Below are 21,083 nucleotides of genomic sequence, written 5' to 3' on the forward strand. Positions count from 1 at the left end.
CACATAGCCTGCGAATGTTGCCATGCAGAAACACTTCCTCATGGTGCTGGCAGGTTTTAGGGTTTATCAAACACATTCAGCCTGAAGCACAATAGAAACAGCCTGTTTGAACAGTGAGGGACCCGTTTTAAATTCCAGGGGACATCCTTCAGTCCCCCCACCAGTCTCTTTTTGGGACATTCTTACAGACAACCTCATTTAGAGATAAGCTTAAAAGTCTACATTTGAGGGCCTTTGTGACTGGAAGGCCCCCTGCCACCTGCAGGGGCCTTTTCTGTGACCTTCCCTGTCCAGGATTCATGAATGCATGATTTAACCCTGAGTTCTGAGGCCGGCTAAATAAACCCTTCCATATTCGTTTCAAAGATGACTGTTTTTCTCTTTGTGAGCTCCAGTTTAAATACAGGACATTATGAAATCAGATATACACTTGTTTAAGCTGAGTTGAGGTTTCAGGAGAATTGTTTTAGTTTGTTCTCTCAAGCATTTGAACTCAATAAATCCTCTGCATGGTTTTTGCATGGCTGACTCATTACTGAGACTTCAGGTGTTGGTTGCCTTCTTCGACCTGTCTCTCCATTGAATGCCTTGGTACTAATCAAGAATAAAATGGAGTAATCTTGACACGGAATCTGGTGTCTTTCCACTATTCATTGGCCTCTGGTAGTCTTGACCTGGCTGTGGAGTTTCTGTGGCATCCAGAAACAGTTTACTGGGCTCATTGTTTCTGATTGACAGGACATGCTGTTTGTTGACAGAATGACATTGTGCTGCAGGGTCAGGGCACAGAGGTCATTCAGCATGCAGGGTTTCACACAGCCAGACAGAGTTATCTTAGGCATTCTAAGCCAAAAAGGTTTTTGAATTTTGTCAAAGCAGTGTTTGTTGGTAGGAGTGGGGGGCAAAGAATAAGAAAAGAAGAGAAAGAGATTAAGGTGAAGGTATTTGGGCATGGGCTGTATTTCAGGTCCACTTCATTCCTAGTTTCATGACAGTCCCTCAGGCTACTTTCATTTTCTTATCGTATTCAATTGATGATAGATGTTTAATTAGCCTTCATTTTCCACAGGAGGGATCTAAATAGTACAATCTTTTTTGTTGTGGTGGTTTCTTACCATGTATGTAGTCCTGTCTTGACTGGCACTGGTGAGTGGCAAAGAATATAATATCCAGTTATTGGAAATATCCACATGTGGAACATATTCAGAGCAAGGTGATAGGAAGGGCATTTGTACCTCGGATGTCCTGTTCTAGTTTCCTTCTGATTGGCATCCATACTCCTGCTGCTATCTGACTCAGACCCTTAGTTTTGCAATCAAAATTAGATGGTGGGCCTGTGAGATGGCTCAGTGGGTAAAGGTGATTGCCTCCAAGACTGATGACCTGAATTTAATTCCAACGTCCTCTGACTTTCACACACATACAATGGAATGCACATGTACACACACACACACACACACACACACACACACACACACACACACACACCACACAGTAATTTAAAAAATAGGTGGTAGCTGGGTATAGTGATACCCTTTAATGCCAGCCCAGGATAGCCACAGATACATAGAGACTTTGTTTCAACAAAACAAAACCAAGTTAAATAAATAAGCAAACAAGACATTATGATCATTTATGCTTTTACTGTTAGATAGGGAGGAGTCATGGTTAGGAAGGGTATTTAAATATACCAGCCTACCAAGGGCAGGACAATTAGTGCATCCCTCAAAACTTACAATGTTGTTATGTGTCTTTTACATTAAAATTTTTTGTCAATGGAACTGACATTGCTTTGTGACTTTGCATACCTTTTATATCAGGGACAATCAACAAATATTTTAGAAGATAAATTTAGTGTTGCTTATTACTTTGATGTCAAAACATATCTCTATATGGAGAAAAAGAAATTCCTAAATACTTCATTTGTAGTCACAGACCATTTTCATGAGGGTTTGTCTCACACATACAAAAATAGTGTTGCCAATAGGACTTTCTGGCAAATGCAAATATTTCTGTATCTTCACTCTTTTGGTTTTTCGAGACAGGGTTTCTCTGTGTAGCTTCGGAGCCTATCCTGGTACTTGCTGGAGACCAGTCTGGCCTCGAACTCAGAGATCCACCTGCCTCTGCCTCCCGAGTGCTGGGATTAAAGGCATGCGCCACCAGTGCCCGGCTATATCTTCACTTTTGTAATTGGTAATTATGTAGCTCTTGAGGACTTGACTAGGCAGACAAGACTAGGAAACTAGGGGACAAATGGTTGCTATTGGAAAAGCAAAGGTTTTTAAGGGAAGCATTTTTACCCAAATGAATGAATCCTCTTAGCCAATATTAATTAATATTAGTAATGAGATATAGTAATGAGAGCGTGTGAGTACAGTGCCATTCACCATCTGTAAAAGTGAGTGTTCTTGTAAAAATGTTTATGGATTTTCTCCTTATGAAAATGTCTGTGTTCCTGTGTGTACTTTTTTCTTTTTTCTTTTTTTGTTTTTTCGAGACAGGGTTTCTCTGTGTAGCTTTGGAGCCTATCCTGGCACTTGCTCTGGAGACCAGGCTGGCCTTGAGATCTGCCTGCTTCTGCCTCCCAAGTGCTGGGATTAAAGGCATTCGCCACCAATGTCCGGCTTATGTGTACTTCTTAGAGATAGAATTCAATATTTTTTTCTGAGAATCCCCAAGAAATGCTGATGAACGTGATTATGAACTTTTTTTTTCTCATGTGGCAGATTTTGATGACTGCCAGATATGGGGAACTTGTGACCAGAAGTGTGAAAACCGACAAGGCCGTCACCAGTGTCTCTGTGAGGAAGGGTACATCTTGGAGCGTGGGCAGCACTGCAAAGCCAATAGTTCCTGTGAGTATTTGACTCCTACATCTCTGACCAGTTGTCTTCTGCTACTTCCCTTCCTTAGCTGGTGACAGACGAAATAACAGCATTTCTGACCACAGCAAGGATTTGTTGTCAGAGAGTGGAGGTGGCCTTGTGGCCTGGAAGAAAAGATGAGCCTTAATTGTATGTTATTAAGGTCCAATTTTTATATTAATGCTGAACATTTCTAATATTTTTCTTTTTTCTTCCCCTACACTTTCTCAGTACTAAGTATTGAATCTAAGACTCAAGCATGCACTCAAAGATAGTTTCAGCATTTTTTTTTTTTTGGTTTGGTTTTCCTTTTTTGTTTGTTTTGTTTTGGGACAAGGTCTCTCTGTGTAGCCCTGGCTGTCCTGGAACTCACTCTACAGAACAAGATGGACTTGAACTCAGAGTTCCGCCTGCCTCTGCCCCCAAGTGTTGGGAGTTCCAGACATTTTAACATCTTCTTTATTGGCCCAGGCCATTGTACTGCCCAATTAATTTTACTGTAGAATAAGAGTTATGTGTAGAAATAACTTAGAAATTTTCAAAACGAACATACTAAATTTGGTTTATAGTTTCTGTAAATGTTGAATTTTAGCTATTTTTGTCTGTTGGGATACGCTAGTTCAAGGTCATTCTCAGCTCCTTAGTGAGTCTGCACTAACCTGGACTAACTGGGATCCAGATAGCAAAAATAAAAATATGTTCATGTTAAAGTTAAGAATATTCATATTTAATATAAACATATCCTTCCATCCTTGATTCTTTCTTACAAGTGTATTTCCTTTCCCACAAATAATTCCTTTGCTTCATTAGAAAACTAAAAAATGCAAAAGCAAAAGTACAATGATAGATATTGAATCCTGTTTTAACATGTACAAGTAAACTATGCATGCAGTTCTGCATTTTGATAATGTCACATGTTCTGTATTAACTCTTTCTTGATTATTATTATTTTTGGTTGAAATTTATGAGCCAGTGTCTCACAGTGTAGCTCATGCTGGCCTAGGACTCACTGGGTAGTACATTCTGGCGTCTAACTCTGGAGAGTTCTCCTGCCTCAGCGGCCTCTTGAGTGCAATGACAGGAATGAACCCCCACTCCCTGCGTCAGTTTCTTTTTATTATGAATTATGTATTTTTTATGCATATGGGTATTTTGCCTATGTGTGTCTGTGCAACAAATGCACCTCTGGTACCCCGGGAATCTAGAAGAGGGAATCAGAAAACCAAGAACCGGAGATACAGAAGGTTCTGAGGTGCCACACAGGTGCTGGAATCAAACCCAGGTCCTCTGGAAGAGCAGTCTGTGCTTTTAACCACTGAGCCATCCCTCCAGCCTGGCACATAACTCTCTAAACCAGCCAAACATATTTTAAGCTAGTACAAATTAAGACTCAGTGATTTCTTCCTGTTATTTTGCTTATTTGGGAGTATGTAGTATAGATTTGCATCTACCAGAGACATACATCCCCAGAGTCTTTAAAATGTATTCTGTATTTAACAGAACATGAAGGAACATGTGATTTTAGGGTGTCCAAATCTTTAGGGGACTTACTGTATTCTTAACTGTGCTGGACCAGCAGTGAGGGTGATTGCAGTCTGCTATCTCATGGGAAACAGAAGCTGACATCAGTTCCCTTCACTTGCTCTCTTCTTTTTTCCTTGTAGTCAGTGTGGCCTCCATTATCTTCTCCAATGGTCGGGATTTACTAATTGGAGATCTTCATGGAAGAAACTTCCAGATTCTAGTAGAGTCTAAAAACCGTGGACAGGCTATGGGTGTGGATTTTCACTATCAGAAGCGAAGAGTCTTTTGGACAGACCCCGTGCAGGATAAGGTAGGTAGAAAATATCAAGGGTGTAGCTTGTGAGCCAAAGGGAACCTAAAGCACAAAGTGTTGATAGCTTTTCATTTTGGGGGGAGTATAGGGGAAAGTTCCTTTGTTTTCTGACAAAAAAGGCCCTTGAGATATTTTATGTTAATCAGCACCTTTTGCATGCTATACTATTACATGTGACCTGGGAGACAAAGACAGCCATTATTTGGATTAGACTTGAGCAACTTTTAATTTTATTCGTAAAGGAGTCCAAAAGGATAATTAAAAGAAATCATAGACTTTCCAATACTAGATAGATATTTACTAGTCATTTTTGAAACTTGATCATTAAAATATAAAAAGCACTCTTACTTGCATAATAAAAAGCAAAATTTTTTTTTTAACCTTCAGTTTGTACATGGAACTGTACAATTGAGGGTTGGAAGCTTTTGATGTGATGGCCAAGATTTCATTACAATGTTCTACTTAGAAAGTATGATTGATTTTGTTAGAATGTTGAATACAATACAGATCCACTCTGCACTAAACCACTACTCTTCATTTATTATTATTATTATTATTATTATTATTATTATTATTATTTTTTTTTTTTTTCAAGACAGGGTTTCTTTGTAGGTTTAGGAGCCTGCCCTGGATCTCAGACTATGCTGTCCTTGAACTTACAGAGATTCACCTGTCTCTGTCTCCCGAGCACTGGGGTTAAAGGCATGCACCACCACCACCCAGCCAGATTCAGATTCCTAAACATATTTTAGAAACTCCTGAAGAGCATGGAATTTTATTCCCTTATTCTTGTTCCATTTCTTTTAATAGGAAACCAATTATTTTTATAGGGCTCAAATTAAGGGAGAATGCACAATATTGAGAGTTTTGATCATTAGCAATTCTGATTTGAACAAAACTAAAATAAAACAGACCACCATCATCTTCATGGAAAATCTACACCAAAGATAAAAAAGATGCAGGCTTAAAACAAAAAATAAAAACCTCTACAAAAAATAGAAAAACCCCTACAGAATCCAACTATGAATGTACCGTATATGTACTCTTAACAAAAATCCATTTTTCTCCTGGTAACCCACAATGTAAAATATAATAGCCAGCTGTTTGTAAGGTTGAGGTAGCTTATTCATACAAAATATATGCACTAAATGAAATATATGAAAACAGGGTTCGTGCTCAGGCTAGGAAGCATATTTATTGATTGTGGCCTTTTTTTCCAGGTTTTTTCCACAGACATTAATGGCTTAAATACCCAAGAAATCCTTAATGTTTCTGTTGAAGCTCCAGAGAATCTGGCTGTGGACTGGATTAATAATAAACTTTATCTGGTAGAGACAAAAGTCAACCGCATTGACATGGTCAACTTGGATGGAAGTCAACGTATTACTCTTATAACTGAAAACTTGGGGCGTCCTAGAGGAATTGCCGTAGACCCAACTGTAGGGTAAGTGATGTCAGGGTATACCTATTCCTCCTAAACATCTGACCCCCCACTGCGTTCATTGGAGGTTAATTATGAATTCTTTTGGTTCTATACACTAGAACCCATGTTTACTAGGTTCCTAGGTATTGAGGCTTTGGCAGAGTTATACATCCATATATGAGGATATATAATATAAAGAGAAGTCCACAGAAGGCTATGTAATATGTAATAAGTTCATATGAGGATATGTAATCCAAGCACACCTTGTGGTGTCCTGAAGATACCTGTGGTGTGAACTGTCTTTGGGCTCTGGTTCAGTTTAATTAATTATTACAATACAATAGAACATTAGTATGCTGCACCCCTATTAAGGGGCTGCCTCGGATGTGAACCAGCTGACATGGTTTTTAAAGGGGGAAGACTGTCGGTGTGAGTATTCTGGTTTGCCCTTGATCTACACCCCTGGCTTGAACAACAGTGTGAACCAGCACAGCACATCAACCTGGCCTACTTTCTTTCAGGTTTAAAAGCAAATGTTCTAGATCTCCACAGGAGAGTTTTAGGAGGGAGGCTAAGGTAAACTCTTAAACAGAGTCTTTCATCTCCTACTCTTCTTTTGTAGCTATTTATTTTTCTCAGATTGGGCAAGCCTTTCTGGGCAACCCAAGGTGGAAAGAGCCTTCATGGATGGCAGCAACCGGAAGGATCTGGTAAAAACAAAAGTGGGGTGGCCTGCTGGGATAACTCTGGATCTGGTGTCCAAGCGAGTTTACTGGGTAGACTCTCGGTATGACTACATTGAAACTGTAACCTACGATGGAGTTCAAAGGTGAGCCATTTTTGTTTTTTAAATGGTTGTGTAAATCTGAAGGAGTAGAATTAAAATACTACTTTGTGAAATGACAGCTTGATCAGTGACCTGTACTTTAAAAAAAATGTATTGTCATTATTATTTGTATGGTGCATTTTTATTTTCAAGAGCCCCATTGTACTGTTTTCTGGGCCCTGGTAACATGTTTCCTTCAGATAATAGCCTTTCCTTCAGAACCCCTGTCTACCTCACTTCTTTCCTGTGTTTAATCAGATTGGGTTCTTGCTGCAATTATGATCTGTGGACAGTTTCACACAGCTAAGAGTGGTAGCCCCGGGTTTTTGCCAGGCATTCACTTCTGCATTCCATTGTCTTGTCGCCTAGTTGCTGAGGAATGGTCCATGGTGCAGTGTGGAATTATTGTTGGGGAAACGTCATCCAGATTTCTGATCCCCACTGCATCCATCTATGTACGGAGTTTAAAATACAGTCTCACACCTTAGCTTTTATATGTGAGGCAAGTGTGAAGGGCAAGCGAGAAAGCAGTCATTTCTCCCTCAAATGTAAAAGCAAACTGGAGGATTAATTTCTATCTCTTCCCAGTCTTCCTTTCCTTTGTGTTGGTGGTTATTGGGAACTTAACATGGTGGAAAGCACTCTCTACCTGTGAGCTACAACTCTCACTTTTTTCCCCCCCAAGAAACAAAATTTTACGTAATGAGAAAGGATTTCAAAAGCATCCTAAAATATGCCTTTTCCAACATGTTCTCTATTATAACAAGAAACAATTTAGGATTTTAGACATTTAGCTGAAGAAATTACCCCTTCACTAAAATAAAAACAGGCAACAATGGTCTGACGCTTGCATGCATCCTTTGTAACAGGATGACGGTAGCTCGAGGAGGCTCCCTTGTCCCCCATCCCTTTGGAATAAGCTTGTTTGAAGAACATGTGTTCTTTACTGATTGGACAAAGCTGGCTGTGATGAAAGCAAACAAGTTCACGGAGACCAACCCTCAAGTGTACTACCAGTCTTCTCTGAGGCCTTATGGAGTGACAGTTTACCATGCCCTCAGGCAGCCCAATGGTAAGTCTCTGGACCATGATCCCCTTTCTTGGTCCAGTTCTAGGGGATCTGATGCCTTCTTCTGGCATCCGTGGGCACTGCATGCACATGGTGCATAAATGCAGGCAAGCACTCACATACATAAAAATAAACAAAAAATAAAATTTATAAAGCAGACAAAGTAGCTTGGTGTGGCATCCTTGCACAGGCTACTGTGAGCTATCAAAGGCATACACTAGTTTGTGTGACAGACACATAGGATTTGGAATCAGATCTGTTTTAGCCAAGTACTCAATCTTGGGCAACTTAACTTTTCAGAACCAGCAAGGATAATAATATTTCTCTTTCAAAGTTACTGGTGGTACACTTACTTGCAAAATATGCACTATGTAATAGAAAAAAATTATATACTAAGAATAAATTATTTGGATATCATCTGAATTGGAGCCATAGAAGCTTTATATACATACTGGAGGCTAGCATACTAATAATTATCTCAGAAAAAGAATCTCACTGCAGGAGCCCTGGTTTTGCCGTTACTATATAAGAGTGGAGGCACAGTGGTAAGTAGGAGTGACGACTCTGAAGTTGTAGCTGCTGGAGAGTACCCAAATGGTTGTGTATGTCTTGTATCACTTTTGTTTTCTCAGTGTGTCTTAATTTGTGTGCTTCTCCCAGCCAGCAATCCATGTGCAAGTAACAATGGGGGATGTGAGCAGGTCTGTGTCCTCAGTCACAGGACAGATAATGGTGGCCTGGGCTACCGCTGCAAGTGTGAATTTGGCTTTGAACTGGACACTGATGAGCGTCACTGTGTTGGTAAGAAATTTGCCTTACCTGTCTTTCCAGTAGACATCACATGGTTTGTGTGTGCATACTTTGGCCCAGATAGTCTCTCCTTTCTAAGAAGGGTACAGTGTTCTCTGGGTATAGAAACATTCAAACTGAAGATTGAGATTTCCCTTTGGTTCTTTGTTCAGGGCTTTTTTGATCTTTTCCCCTGAAATTGGTGCCTCACTTAATTACCATGAATCATTCATTAGCTATGGCCTTTCGATTCTATATAACTCATGGTCTTGTTTCAGTCCTGAGTGCTAAGATCACCGATGTGTACCAGTGTAGTTCAGGCTGGCCTGGAACTTATTTTGGGTTCTTCAGATCCCCCGACTCCCTGCCCCCCCTAGTGCTGGGTCTTGTGCTGTGCCTGTCATCTTGTCATTTCCACTTAGCCTTAATTTTGATGGGGTGGGAAGTAGCCAACTCCTGTGAATGACTTCTTGATCACCTGGCCTTGTTGCTTTGTTCTACAATAGTTCTTGTCTCTTTCATTGCGCTCTTCCTCCTGGTTCTCCTTGAGACTGCTGCTTTTCTGGGGTTGTCTGCACATCTGTTCAATCATGACGACCATGCATGCCACTAACCCTGTTGCTCATTTCCCTTTCGTGACTCTCCTCATCCTGTTGACATATTCTTGTTCTCTGGATATTCTTGCCTCTGCTGTGATCAACTTCATATAATTTTTCTCTTTAATTTGGCTGTACTTCCATTATCTTTGAACTTTCTTTTTTGGATTTTCAACACAGAGTCTTTCTATGTAGCCCTGGATTCCCTTGATATATAGAAGACCATGCTGTTCCCTCCCTTAGTGTAGTAAGGTTCTTGATGGTAGAATTCTGTTTAAAAAGTTCCCACTTGGCATTTTTATATTAGAACATAGTAAATTCCCCTCCCCCCTCCCCAGATAGGGTTTCTCTCTGTAGCTTTGGAGCCTGTCCTGGAAGTTTCTCTGTAGACCAGGCTGGCCTCAAACCCACGGAAATCTGCCTGCCTCTGTCCCCCAAGTGCTTGGATTAAAGACATGAGCCACCACCACCTGGCAGTAAATTACATTTTTAAACATTTTAAACTGTATGGACACTTGCTGGTTTTCAGTGTTTATACACATTAGGTAACACTTCTATTACTGGACCGTGTATATGCTCAGTCCTGGGCACTGTTCTTTATATGAATAGACCCTAAGAATAAATTTAAATGTCTTGGGAAGAAATAAGATTATGATGAAGGGGCTGGGGAGATAAAGATCTGAGTTTGGGTCTGCAGCAGCCTTGTAAAAAAGCCGGATATTGCCTTGAGTGCTTGTAATCCCAGTACTGGAAGAGTATGAGAGGGTCAGGGAACCTTAGGGTTTGCTGGCTGCCAGCCTGCCTAAACATGGTGAGTTCCAGATTCAGACTCTGGGAATAGGAAGGGTTAGCAACCCTCCTCCCACCTTTGATCTCTTGGTAGTGCATCCACCCCACCTCAAACACAAGAAAAGGGGAGTGGATGAGAACGTAATGATATTTGTGCATAAAAATGCAATAATGAAAAACAAAGACTAGTACTTGTGTGACTACTAATTTTACTTATCCCCTTTCTTTGAGACTATCGTTTCCCATTATATGTTAATAAATGTTAGATTTTCTTTTTCAAGAGGGTTTCTCTGTATTGTTTTGGCCTTAAACTCACAGAGAGCCGCCTGTCTGCCCCCGAGTACTGGGATTAAAGGTGTGAGCCACCAATGCCTGGCCATATGTTAGATCTTATAATGAACATAAAAACACCGTCTCTGGAACAGGGCCGGGCTGCATTGCTGCTAACTTTCATGTTTCTTTCCTCTTTCTACAGCTGTTCGGAACTTCCTGCTCTTTTCATCAAAAACAGCTGTTCGAGGGATCCCGTTTACCCTCTCCACCCAGGAAGATGTCATGGTTCCTATCACTGGGAGTCCTTCCTACTTTTCTGGAATTGATTTTGATGCCCAGTCCAGCACCATCTTTTTCTCAGACATAGCAAAAGATATCATATATAAACAAAAAATTGATGGCACAGGTGAGTGAGGGTATATGTATGTTGATGTATTTGATTTTCCCCTGATATTAGCAATTACTCATTCTGTTTGCTTTAAAAAAACATAGTGGGTTTGTCCTAACCTACTCCTCTTCTTTGCTGTGGTTTGGAACTTGCTGGAGTCACCTTGCTTTCAGCTCTCTGAGTTCTGGGTTAATAGGTACAAACTACCCTGATATCTCTCCTCTATTTTCAAAAGTTATAAATGAGATTAGATTTATCCGTAAATTTATTGGAGACATGTTCTTACTATGCCCCATCTGGTCTTGATCCATGCTGTCTAATTCATAGCCATCCTCCTGCCTCAGTTTCACAAGTGCTGGGATTATGGGCTCATACTACACAGCCCCTCCCCCCCTCCCAGACTGAGACTGAAAGTCCTAGGCACTCCATCCTGCTGGTCCACTGACTTCTGCATCCTTCAGTCTCTGTCACTAACTCACCAGCCCCTAGCTAAGCTGCAAGAGCAAGCAGAATTCTCTCCCTCTCTCCGCTTTCATGGGAACCTCTAGCTTGCCATGCATCATCAAGCCATGTGCATGGGAGACTCCCATTTTTTCTCCTTTGTCTCCGTGTTCCTAATACCCAACACTTCATTTCTCACCTCCCAGTATCATCTTCTGTAGAACAGGCACAGTAGTAATCACCACTCAATATAGTACCCACGAGGATGAGTGGATCAATGCGAAGTACCTGGTGAGTACTCAAGCAACACACCTTTTTATTAAAACAGAAGACCCCTCTGTTTAGTGGTCTGATGTATTAGTGAAGAAGAACCAGAGCCCTTTTTCTTTTTATTATGAGTCGGAGAGAAGAGAGCCACAAGGTTTTCACAGGGAAAGAAATAGAGAAAGAGTGGTCTTTTTTTTTTCACGTAACTAGCTCTTCTGGTTCCTTGGCAATCCTGGCTACCCGTGGCTGTACAAGCTTGCTAGAGGAGGACTGGGTGGTAATGCCTGTGGGCTACCCCCGACTGTACCTGGCAGTGTCAGCTCAGAGCCGTCTCTGAGTGGTAATAGGTGAGTTCAGGTATCTCTCTCTCATGTGTTCTGGAAGGTTGAACAAGGGAGTAAATGCAGACCCAGTTCTGTTTATCACTACCGTATCTCTTCTTTGAGATCCAAACTGTGGGCAAGGGGTAGATTCTAGGTTTATCTCATTGTTGCTCAGCAGTTTGCAGATTTTTTTTTTCCCTTTAAAGAATTCCACACGTGTTTTTAAAATACGTATGCCCTTTCATCCAACATTGAAATGTGTAGCAGTTGGGAAGTTTGTCTTAAATAATATGACTATATTTTTACTTCTAGGAAAAGAAGTTCTCGCAGCCAACAGGTTGGGAAATGTCGAAAGTTTAACTTTTGACTGGATTTCAAGAAATCTCTACTGGACAGATGGAGGCCTAAAGAGTGTCAGTGTCATGAAGTTGGCTGATAAGTCCCGACGACAGATAATCAGCAATTTAAACAACCCGAGGTCCATTGTGGTGCATCCCACTGCTGGGTATGTCAGAGCTTGGAACTCCTGTATGCCTTCCACAGAGTGATGCCCTGTGGAGCAGACTGCATACTTCACCTTCAATTTCATCCCTTTGGCATAAGCTTTTTTGGTCACCTTATCTCCTTCAAAAATGTAAACAAAACAAAACAAAACCCTTCTCTGATGTATGATTTAAGGAAAATAAGTGGCAAGATTATCAAGAAATGATGTAATTCTTGTCCTGCTTTAATGTAATAATATGAAGCTTTGCCGGGGTGGGGGTGGGGATGAGGGAAACTTTCAAATCCCTGTTTTTTTGTGTTACCATTAGCGCTGGGTCAGGCAGGAGGAAATAGAGCAGTCTACAGTGTTCTTTCTCCATTCTTTTCTTATTTGGGCATGTCCAGTAGCTCATGCAGAGCAAGCCTTTGATATTTAGTTGCATTTGAATGTCTTGTGAATCATCAAAGCCAGGTTCTCTCATGGGGGGAGGGGGACACACCAGATATCAACTCTGTGTGTGTGAATAAATGAAGTATAATGGCCTATGAAGGGCCAAATCTGTTGTCAAACTCTAGGCCAGGCTGGACGTGCCCCCCCCCCAACACCCAACAAAGTCTGTGGTTCGTCTTTATAAACCCTAACCATTGAGTTTCTTCTAATGTATATAACCTAAATCTTAAAAGCTCTTGTTTCCTTTTTTAAAAAATGATATGAAGCCATCACATTTTAGAAGTTACATTTGAAAGAGTTGGTTTTGATTCCTAGAGGTTGTATGAAGAGATAAAGAAGCTGGGGTTAGTGGTACATGCCAGTGCTTGGGAAGTAGAGGTCTACAGAGTGAGTGCCAGGACAGCAGGGCTACACAGAGAAAACTTGCCTACACAAAAGTAAAAGAAAAAGCTGTTGTTTCCAGTTAGATTAATTTCAGTGTGTGTGTGTGTGTATGTATGTGTGTGGGCATGCTTGTGCTTGCTTATGTTGTATGTGCCTGTATAAGTGTGTGTGCAGGTGAGAATGCCTCTGAATGGTCTAGAGGCTAGAAGAGGATTTGAACTCCAGATCTCACGAGCCAGCGCTCTTAATCCCTAAATCATCTCTCTAACCTTGAATTTTTTTTTTGTAAACTTATAGAATGAACTGAGAATTAATTGGGTTCTGGATGTTTAATCTCACCTAGGTTATGTAGGTGGTTTAAAGATAAAAAACCCAACAAATCAAATACTGTTTATTTTGTCTTTTGAGACAGGTTCTCACTATGTAGCTCACTATGTAGGAACTCACTAAGTAGACCAGGATGCCTTCCAAGTGTTGGGATTAAAGGCATGTGTCACAATGCCTGGCACAAACTCTTTTTTTTAAGATTATTTGGATGACAAAATTTTTAGGGCCTAAAGTCTAGTTATTCTTTGTTCTGGATGCCCATTCTAATGCCATTTATAATTGTGACTGTGATTACATATTTACATATTTAGATTTAAATATGCCAAATCTGACCGAATGTGTGGAGAGTAAAATCAATTGTAAGTTATCAGTTTGTTCTAATGTTCCTGGATTTGTTCCCACTTTCTAGGTTTATATTCTGGAGTGACTGGCAACGACCAGCTAAAATTATGAGAGCATGGAGTGATGGATCTCACATAATGCCTATAGTCAACAGTAGTTTGGGGTGGCCCAATGGCTTAGCCATTGACTGGAGGTAAGTAGATGCCATCTGAAGAGCAAGGAAAGGGCATACTGGACAACAGTTCCATTATACTGGACACACTGTAGACAAAAGGAAAAGGGAACTGAATGCTTTCTGAGACTTTTTGGTCACTAACAGGTGATAGGTGATGGATGTTGAATCCAAACACAATTGGCCAGTTCAAGATTGATGAAGTTCCAGCTACTGGAGCTGATGAAACGTAGCTAGATTGTGTTTAATTTCTTAGACAGCTTAAGGATAATAATTAATTAGTAAGTGAATTTTGAATACTGAATTAATCTACTAGTATCTATTTGTTTACACATGCTTTGGGGGGTTCTCAAGAGTTCTCAAGATCTAGGAATAAGGCAGATGAGATTATGAATATATATTATTAAAGTAGTTTATGGGCAGAAGTATATTCAGTCTTTTAAACGTTAACATCAATATTCTGGTTTATTAGAAAGAAAGCAGATTTCAAGTTCCAAGTTTACTGTATTTGTGGAAGCATACAACTAATGTTTTAGTGGAAAGTCAACTACCAATATCCTCAGTATTCAGGACACTGCTCCTTTCTTGGTATTAGATAACATTTTTTTTTCTTTTAGTGCTTCACGATTGTACTGGGTAGATGCCTTTTTTGATAAAATTGAGCACAGCACCTTTGATGGTTTAGATAGAAAAAGACTGGGCCATATAGATCAGATGACACATCCATTTGGACTCACCATTTTTAAAGGTATGTTCTGGAGGAATAAAAGGCATGTGATGTTTTGTACTTGAAATTGAAAATTAGGCTAATAGTCTTACACATTCCAGGAATATATTTTGCTGCAAAACTCTATCACCACTCCAAAATATGACTCATGAAGAATAAGAGACATGATTGTTTTTTCATTCATATTTCGATACAATATATTGCCTGTAAAGATTTCTGAGAGGCATGGAATTGTGGGAAACAATAGCCACCATTATTGTAGACAAACTACCTTCTTCAGTGGAGATTTACATCTATGACTTGAGTTGCTGAGAATTAGAATGTAATCTCGGGAGCCAGGCTTGGGGGTACACACTTGCTTTGAAGGCTGAAGCAGGAGAAGAGGCCTGGGCCACATATTCAAGCCATTGCTAGCCTGCAGAGCAAGACCATGCAACATAAAACAGGTGGCTTGTTTATTCCTGCAGTGAGGTTCTGTGTAGCTTGTGCATGGCACACAAATGCTAACCCTGATTTCATGGTGCTGTTATCCGCATGTTCAGAGTGCTGCAGTAGGAGAATTATGAGGCCAACTTGGGCTACAGAGCAAGTTCAAAATCAACATCAACTGAATAGTGAGACCTTGCCCCCAAAAAAATGAACAACGTCTACCCAAAGTGCTAGGCCAAGAGAAAGAGAAGAGATTGAAATCTATCCTGGCTATACGTGATCAACTGTAATTTGTTACCTTAGGTATTGAGCTACCAAAAGCCCCGTGACTAAGCGAGTTGTGTCCCTGTAGAAACCTCCTACTCAAATACTTAGCATAGTGCCTTAGACAAATTAGAGTGGCTAGTCATACTGAATATTCCATCTTGCTGTCTATCCATGGAGTGTGTTGTATTTTTAGAATGCTCTGATATTTTTGATGAGATGAGTCAATTATAAATAGTCCCCCTTTGTGTATTTACTCCATCTTTCAAATATTATCAGACACGTTATTAGTACACAGGAAGATTTAAAAATGATAATCTTTTGGTTATATGCTGGGAAGTTTGGACATCTTTTGGTTTAACTGTGAAAAATATTGAGTGCATAGTCATGAGAATAATACTATATTCCCCAAATAATATTGGTTTCTATCAGTTCTGACTTGTGCTGTAAACTTCTCCTTTTTTCTTTCTTTTTCTTTGAAAATTAAATTTCCTAAATAGCCTAGGCTCACTCAATCAAACCCTTAATGCTTCTACCTCAGTCTCAGAAATATATGAATGTCACCTTGCCTAGCCTCATTATAAATTTGGTGTGGATGTTCTTTTATTTCACAACACTATGCAAATCATTAATCTTTTAGTGAAAGACCAGCTAGTCTTTTTTTTTTTTTTTTTTTTTTTGAGTGTATACTGCACAGGACTTAGCTATTTCAATACAATGAGATAGAAACTGAAATTTGCAATACAGGGAGATAAGATTTAGTGGTTTCAATAACCCACTAGTGTGGATCACAGATGAGAAAACTTGATTTTATAACAGGGGTGACATTGTAAGTATGTTATTTGTATGTTACAGTCTTGCATTGGAATTGCATTGCAATGGAAATCATTGCTGAAATGTAAATTATTAGGATTGTTGGTATTTTATTTTCTTGGTTTTTCTCGAACTCACTCTGTAGACCAGGCTCGCATCGAACTCACAGAGATCCTCCTCTGCCTCTTGAGTGCTGGGACCAAAGGCATGTACCACCATCACTGCCCAGCCTGATATTTTTCCTTTTTTGGGAATGAGATCTATACTTTTCCTTAAAAACTTCCTATTAAAATTGGCCCTACCAAGTAGTAATTATTCTCATGCAAACACAGGCTAAGAACTCAGCCTTAAGATTCTTTTTTTATCTATAGACATTTTTATCTATAGACATTTAAACCCAATTACTATGAAATGCCATTACGCATCTGCCTTCACCTGAGCTATCATATCAATAAAATATGGACTTCCAGACCAAATGGTTACAGATGACAGATGGTTTCTTGAACCATTGCATTCATGTAAGCCTATTGCATTTCCTCAAACTGTGACTGAAATACCAATCTTTTTTTTCCTCCTCAGATAATCTGTTTTTAACAGACTGGAGACTGGGTGCTCTTATTCGGGTCAGGAAATCGGATGGCGGTGACATGACAGTTATTCGAAGTGGCATTGAAAGCATAATGCACGTGAAAGCATATGACGTTGACCTCCAGACTGGTGAGGACAGTATTCTCCATACTTATCTGACTTGATGGCTCCTTTCTCTTCTACTATTTCATCAACATAGTGCTATATTCCCATCAGCCACATAGTTTAACATGGCAAGAGTTTGGCTTCTTGGAAATACACATCTTAGTACTTTTCTATATTTAAATGGAATGCTGTCTTTGGTGCGCTGATTTCCAACTGTTGGGTCTGGAATGGTTCCTTCCTTCCTTCCTTTCTTTCTTCCTTCCTTCCTTCCTTCCTTCCTTCCTTCCTTCCTTCCTTCCTTCCCTCCTTCCTTCCTCCCCCCCCTCTCTTTCTGATTTCCCTGCACAAATCATAGTTTGGATCTAGTCTATTTTGCATTTTCAGGGTCTAACTACTGCAGGGAGCCCACCCATCCCAACGGAGACTGCAGCCACTTCTGCTACCCAGTACCGAACTTCCAGAGGGTGTGTGGATGCCCTTATGGAATGAAGCTTCAGAGGGATCAAAGAACATGCGAGGGAGATCCAGCCAGTGAGCCACCCACAGAGCAGTGTGGCTCCTTCTCCTTTGCCTGCGACAATGGCAAGTGTGTGCCCAGTTCCTTCCGCTGTGATGGCATGGATGACTGTCATGATAACAGTGATGAACATCAGTGTGGAGCGTTTAGTAAGTATCTGTGTGCTGGAGGAGAAAAGAGCAGAGGTGTCATATAAAAGCATGGACTGTGTGCATGGGAAAATATCACTAAGGTATTTTTAGAGTATAAGATTCATAACAAGCATGGGCTGGAGAGATGGCTCAGCTGGTAAAAGCTAGACTCACAACCAAAAATATAAGATTCATAACATTCCCCTCAAAGACTCACAGGAAGTTAAGCACTGTGCATGATTCACAGGTAATGTTACAGGTCAATAAGTTCCTTTTGATATTAGTTCATTTGATAAGTTCTTCAGAAAGTCAAATTAGGGCTAAGGATAGGGCTCAGTCTGTTCTAGGCATGAAGAGGGCCCTGGAGAGAATAGTATCATAGGTACTTGCAACTGCAGCCTTAGAAAACATCATGTCCTATGTGTGTTTTATCCCCCTTTTTTGGAGTGAAATGTGTTGAAGTAGAATGGGTCTCCATCTCTACACACTTTTGATTGCATTTTAATCCATGATGTTTCAGTCCTAATTACCACTGTAGAAGACTCAAGTGTCCCACCAGCCAGCTCCCAAATCACGACAAGTTTAGGCTTGTTTTTAGGTAGCACTTATAATTTATATTAACTCATTTCTAATAATCTATGTGTTGCCCCAAGGCTCATTTACCTCCCACTTCTGTCCACACTTCTTCCCTGCATCCTCTGTGCCTGGAAGCCTGCCTAGATATTGGCCATTCAGCTTTTTATTTAAGTAATCTGTGTGACACTTTTTCAGTGTTCAAAAAGATTATTCCACACCACCCAAGAGTCCCATTAAAAAACGGACAATTGAGGTCTTAAGAAACATATATTAAAATGAGGCCAGTAGTAGTAATAACTGGAGGTTTTAGAAAGGCTCTTTGAAAAGTTGTACATTTTCCTGAGATTATCATTTGAGGAAGGTACCTATGAGACTAGAATTATACCAACTAGAGTTTGAGTCTTCCCATATCTCTCAAAGTCTAGTTTAAGATAATTTAACTACATCATAATATTCTTTGGATGGTTGAGAGAGGATATTTTGTATGTATATATATGATAGATGCATATACTATGCTTGGTAATCAGCAAACATAACCACTCTCACATTCTCTTTACTTTGTGTAAAGTGGTATTGATGAAAGGTGAAAAGAGCTTGGTCTTTATAGGAACAATTTAAAAAATTGTAAAAGCAAACATTGTCATGACCCCTTTGTGGTTTTTTTACTTTTATTTATTTATTTTTTGTAGATAATACTTGTTCACCTTCAGCTTTCACCTGTGTCCATGGTGGACAGTGTATCCCTAGCCAGTGGTGTTGTGACAAACACAATGACTGTATAGATGGCAGTGATGAGCAAAACTGCCCCACGAGTGCACCTTATTCATGCCCATCCACCTCTTTCACCTGTGACAATCACATGTGTATCCCCAGAAACTGGGTCTGTGACACAGACAATGATTGTTTGGACGGATCAGATGAAAAGAACTGCGGTGAGTTTTGAGGTGCTTTCTCCTAGTTGATTTGAATAATCAATAGGCTTTGAATTCTTAAAATTCTGTTTTTCTTGCCAACCTCTGGATCAGTACTCTGGTACATGTTGGATGTTTCTCCTAAAGGTACTGAACCTCATCAAAGCACAACACATATGTCCTACATCCAGAGGAACAAACAAACAAACAAACAAACAAACAAACCTGAGCTGTATGCGGTGGTACCCATAATCTCTGCTGTGAGGGAGGCAAGAGAAACTGCTTCAGTAAATAAAGGGAAGAGAAAGCAGGATGACACTCAATGGAGGATGACACCAACCTTTGGCTATCGCATGCATGAGTACACGTATATGAGCACATTCATGCATACACGAGTGTGCTCTTTACACATGCATATATGGTCATGCATATGTATGAACACGTCACACATATGTGTGTTTTTTAAAATTCAAACATTTTATCAAGTATCAGACATCTGGCTGATTTTCTTTCCATATTTTCATTTAATACAGAACAAAGGCATAGCCCCCTTTTTAAATCTCAATGTTATGAGTGATAATAATAAGATGCAGCAGAGTTCTCAAACTAAATTCTCGGATTGCTTGCAGATTAGGTGATTCACTTTCCTCTTGGAGGAGATTCTAGGAGCCCGCGTTTTTCATTCACTTTATGGAGTGGATGGGGCATCCAGCGTTGTTGCTGCTTGGCATGTGGTAGGCTGACCATGTTGCTCGGATTTGGTAGAGCCACAGACTCATGAGAAACAGCACCAGGCTAGACACCTGGTGATTCCATGATCAGTGTCTTCTGTTTTCCAACATTGGCTCTGCCCTGGAGTCTTCTTATTCCAAACCCTCATTTTGAGTTCTCTTACTGTGCTGACTTTGACATTGTGGCTGATCTGAAGAAGCTGAGCACATAGAACTGAGAGAAGTTCTTGAGCGGAATTAACTTGGCTTTGTTTTTGTACATCATTAGAAGCTTCAGGGACGTGCCAACCTACACAGTTTCGTTGCCCCGACCACCGCTGTATCAGTCCGTTTTATGTCTGTGATGGGGACAAGGACTGTGTTGATGGATCTGATGAGGCAGGTTGCGGTAAGTGGATGGCTTTACTTTCCGGTGTGCTCTGTTTATCTTGGAGTTATTTTCAAACACTGTGCTTTTTCCCTTTTTAGTGTTAAACTGCACAAGTTCCCAATTCAAGTGTGCTGATGGCAGTGCGTGCATTGGCAGCAGATATCGCTGTGATGGTGTTTATGACTGCAAAGATAACTCTGATGAGGCAGGCTGTCGTAAGTACCACATACACAGCGCGTGTTTACACAAAGGGACCCTTTGTTTTGGTATCGGGTATTACTATGTAGTTTTTTTAAAATTTAGACAAGCTATGGGAAGACAAAGCACAAAGTGTTCATGAGCTATTGACATGAAAAATAGTATTACAGGGTTAATGTTACTGTATATTGATTGATTTGTAGTTAGGCAGCCAATGTTACATAAATGAATACTTCAAATATTTAATTCCTTAGGTATTTTTCACATTCCAAGAACATCCCCCAATGTGTTTTTTTAAAAATTACATTGTGGTTGTCAGTTCTTTTTTCCCACTATGTAAGTCCTTAGACTTTATCTGTTATGCCCCATCTGAATGCAGTTTTGTTGAAATCACAATTGGGAAGCCAGTTTATGGAATTGAAATGGTATGGGCCTATGTGGGACTAGCCATTTGTTCAGGATAAGTGATTATAATGGGTCTAAGGTAATTAAAGTCAGGCAGAAAGCCTTAGAAGTGACTTCTACGAAGGGTTAGAAAGCAAGTAAAGTAAGGATGTAAGGAAGACTGCAAGTCTGATGGATTCTTTTTTTTTTTTTTCCAACTTTTTTATTTGAATTAGAAACAGGATTGTTTTACATGACAATCCCAGTTCCCTTCTCCCACCTGTCCTCCCCT

General features: G+C 40.1%; 1 protein-coding gene across 1 annotated transcript in view; it reads left to right on the forward strand.

Moving 5' to 3' along the window:
• Lrp2 (LDL receptor related protein 2) overlaps positions 1 to 21,083 on the forward strand; it is a 129,637-nt gene that overhangs the window by 31,986 nt on the left and 76,568 nt on the right. Inside the window, exons 11-25 of the mRNA XM_035447068.1 lie at positions 2,730 to 2,858; positions 4,532 to 4,701; positions 5,925 to 6,148; positions 6,750 to 6,956; positions 7,823 to 8,025; positions 8,683 to 8,823; positions 10,672 to 10,875; positions 12,201 to 12,393; positions 13,943 to 14,068; positions 14,665 to 14,795; positions 16,860 to 16,997; positions 17,358 to 17,639; positions 18,887 to 19,129; positions 20,108 to 20,227; positions 20,308 to 20,424. Coding sequence (XP_035302959.1) covers positions 2,730 to 2,858; positions 4,532 to 4,701; positions 5,925 to 6,148; positions 6,750 to 6,956; positions 7,823 to 8,025; positions 8,683 to 8,823; positions 10,672 to 10,875; positions 12,201 to 12,393; positions 13,943 to 14,068; positions 14,665 to 14,795; positions 16,860 to 16,997; positions 17,358 to 17,639; positions 18,887 to 19,129; positions 20,108 to 20,227; positions 20,308 to 20,424 — 2,628 coding nt within the window. The remainder of the gene's footprint in view (positions 1 to 2,729; positions 2,859 to 4,531; positions 4,702 to 5,924; positions 6,149 to 6,749; positions 6,957 to 7,822; positions 8,026 to 8,682; positions 8,824 to 10,671; positions 10,876 to 12,200; positions 12,394 to 13,942; positions 14,069 to 14,664; positions 14,796 to 16,859; positions 16,998 to 17,357; positions 17,640 to 18,886; positions 19,130 to 20,107; positions 20,228 to 20,307; positions 20,425 to 21,083) is intronic.

The sequence above is a fragment of the Cricetulus griseus genome, chromosome 6, assembly GCF_003668045.3.
Source record: "Cricetulus griseus strain 17A/GY chromosome 6, alternate assembly CriGri-PICRH-1.0, whole genome shotgun sequence".
In the NCBI taxonomy this organism is placed as follows: Eukaryota; Metazoa; Chordata; class Mammalia; order Rodentia; family Cricetidae; genus Cricetulus; species Cricetulus griseus.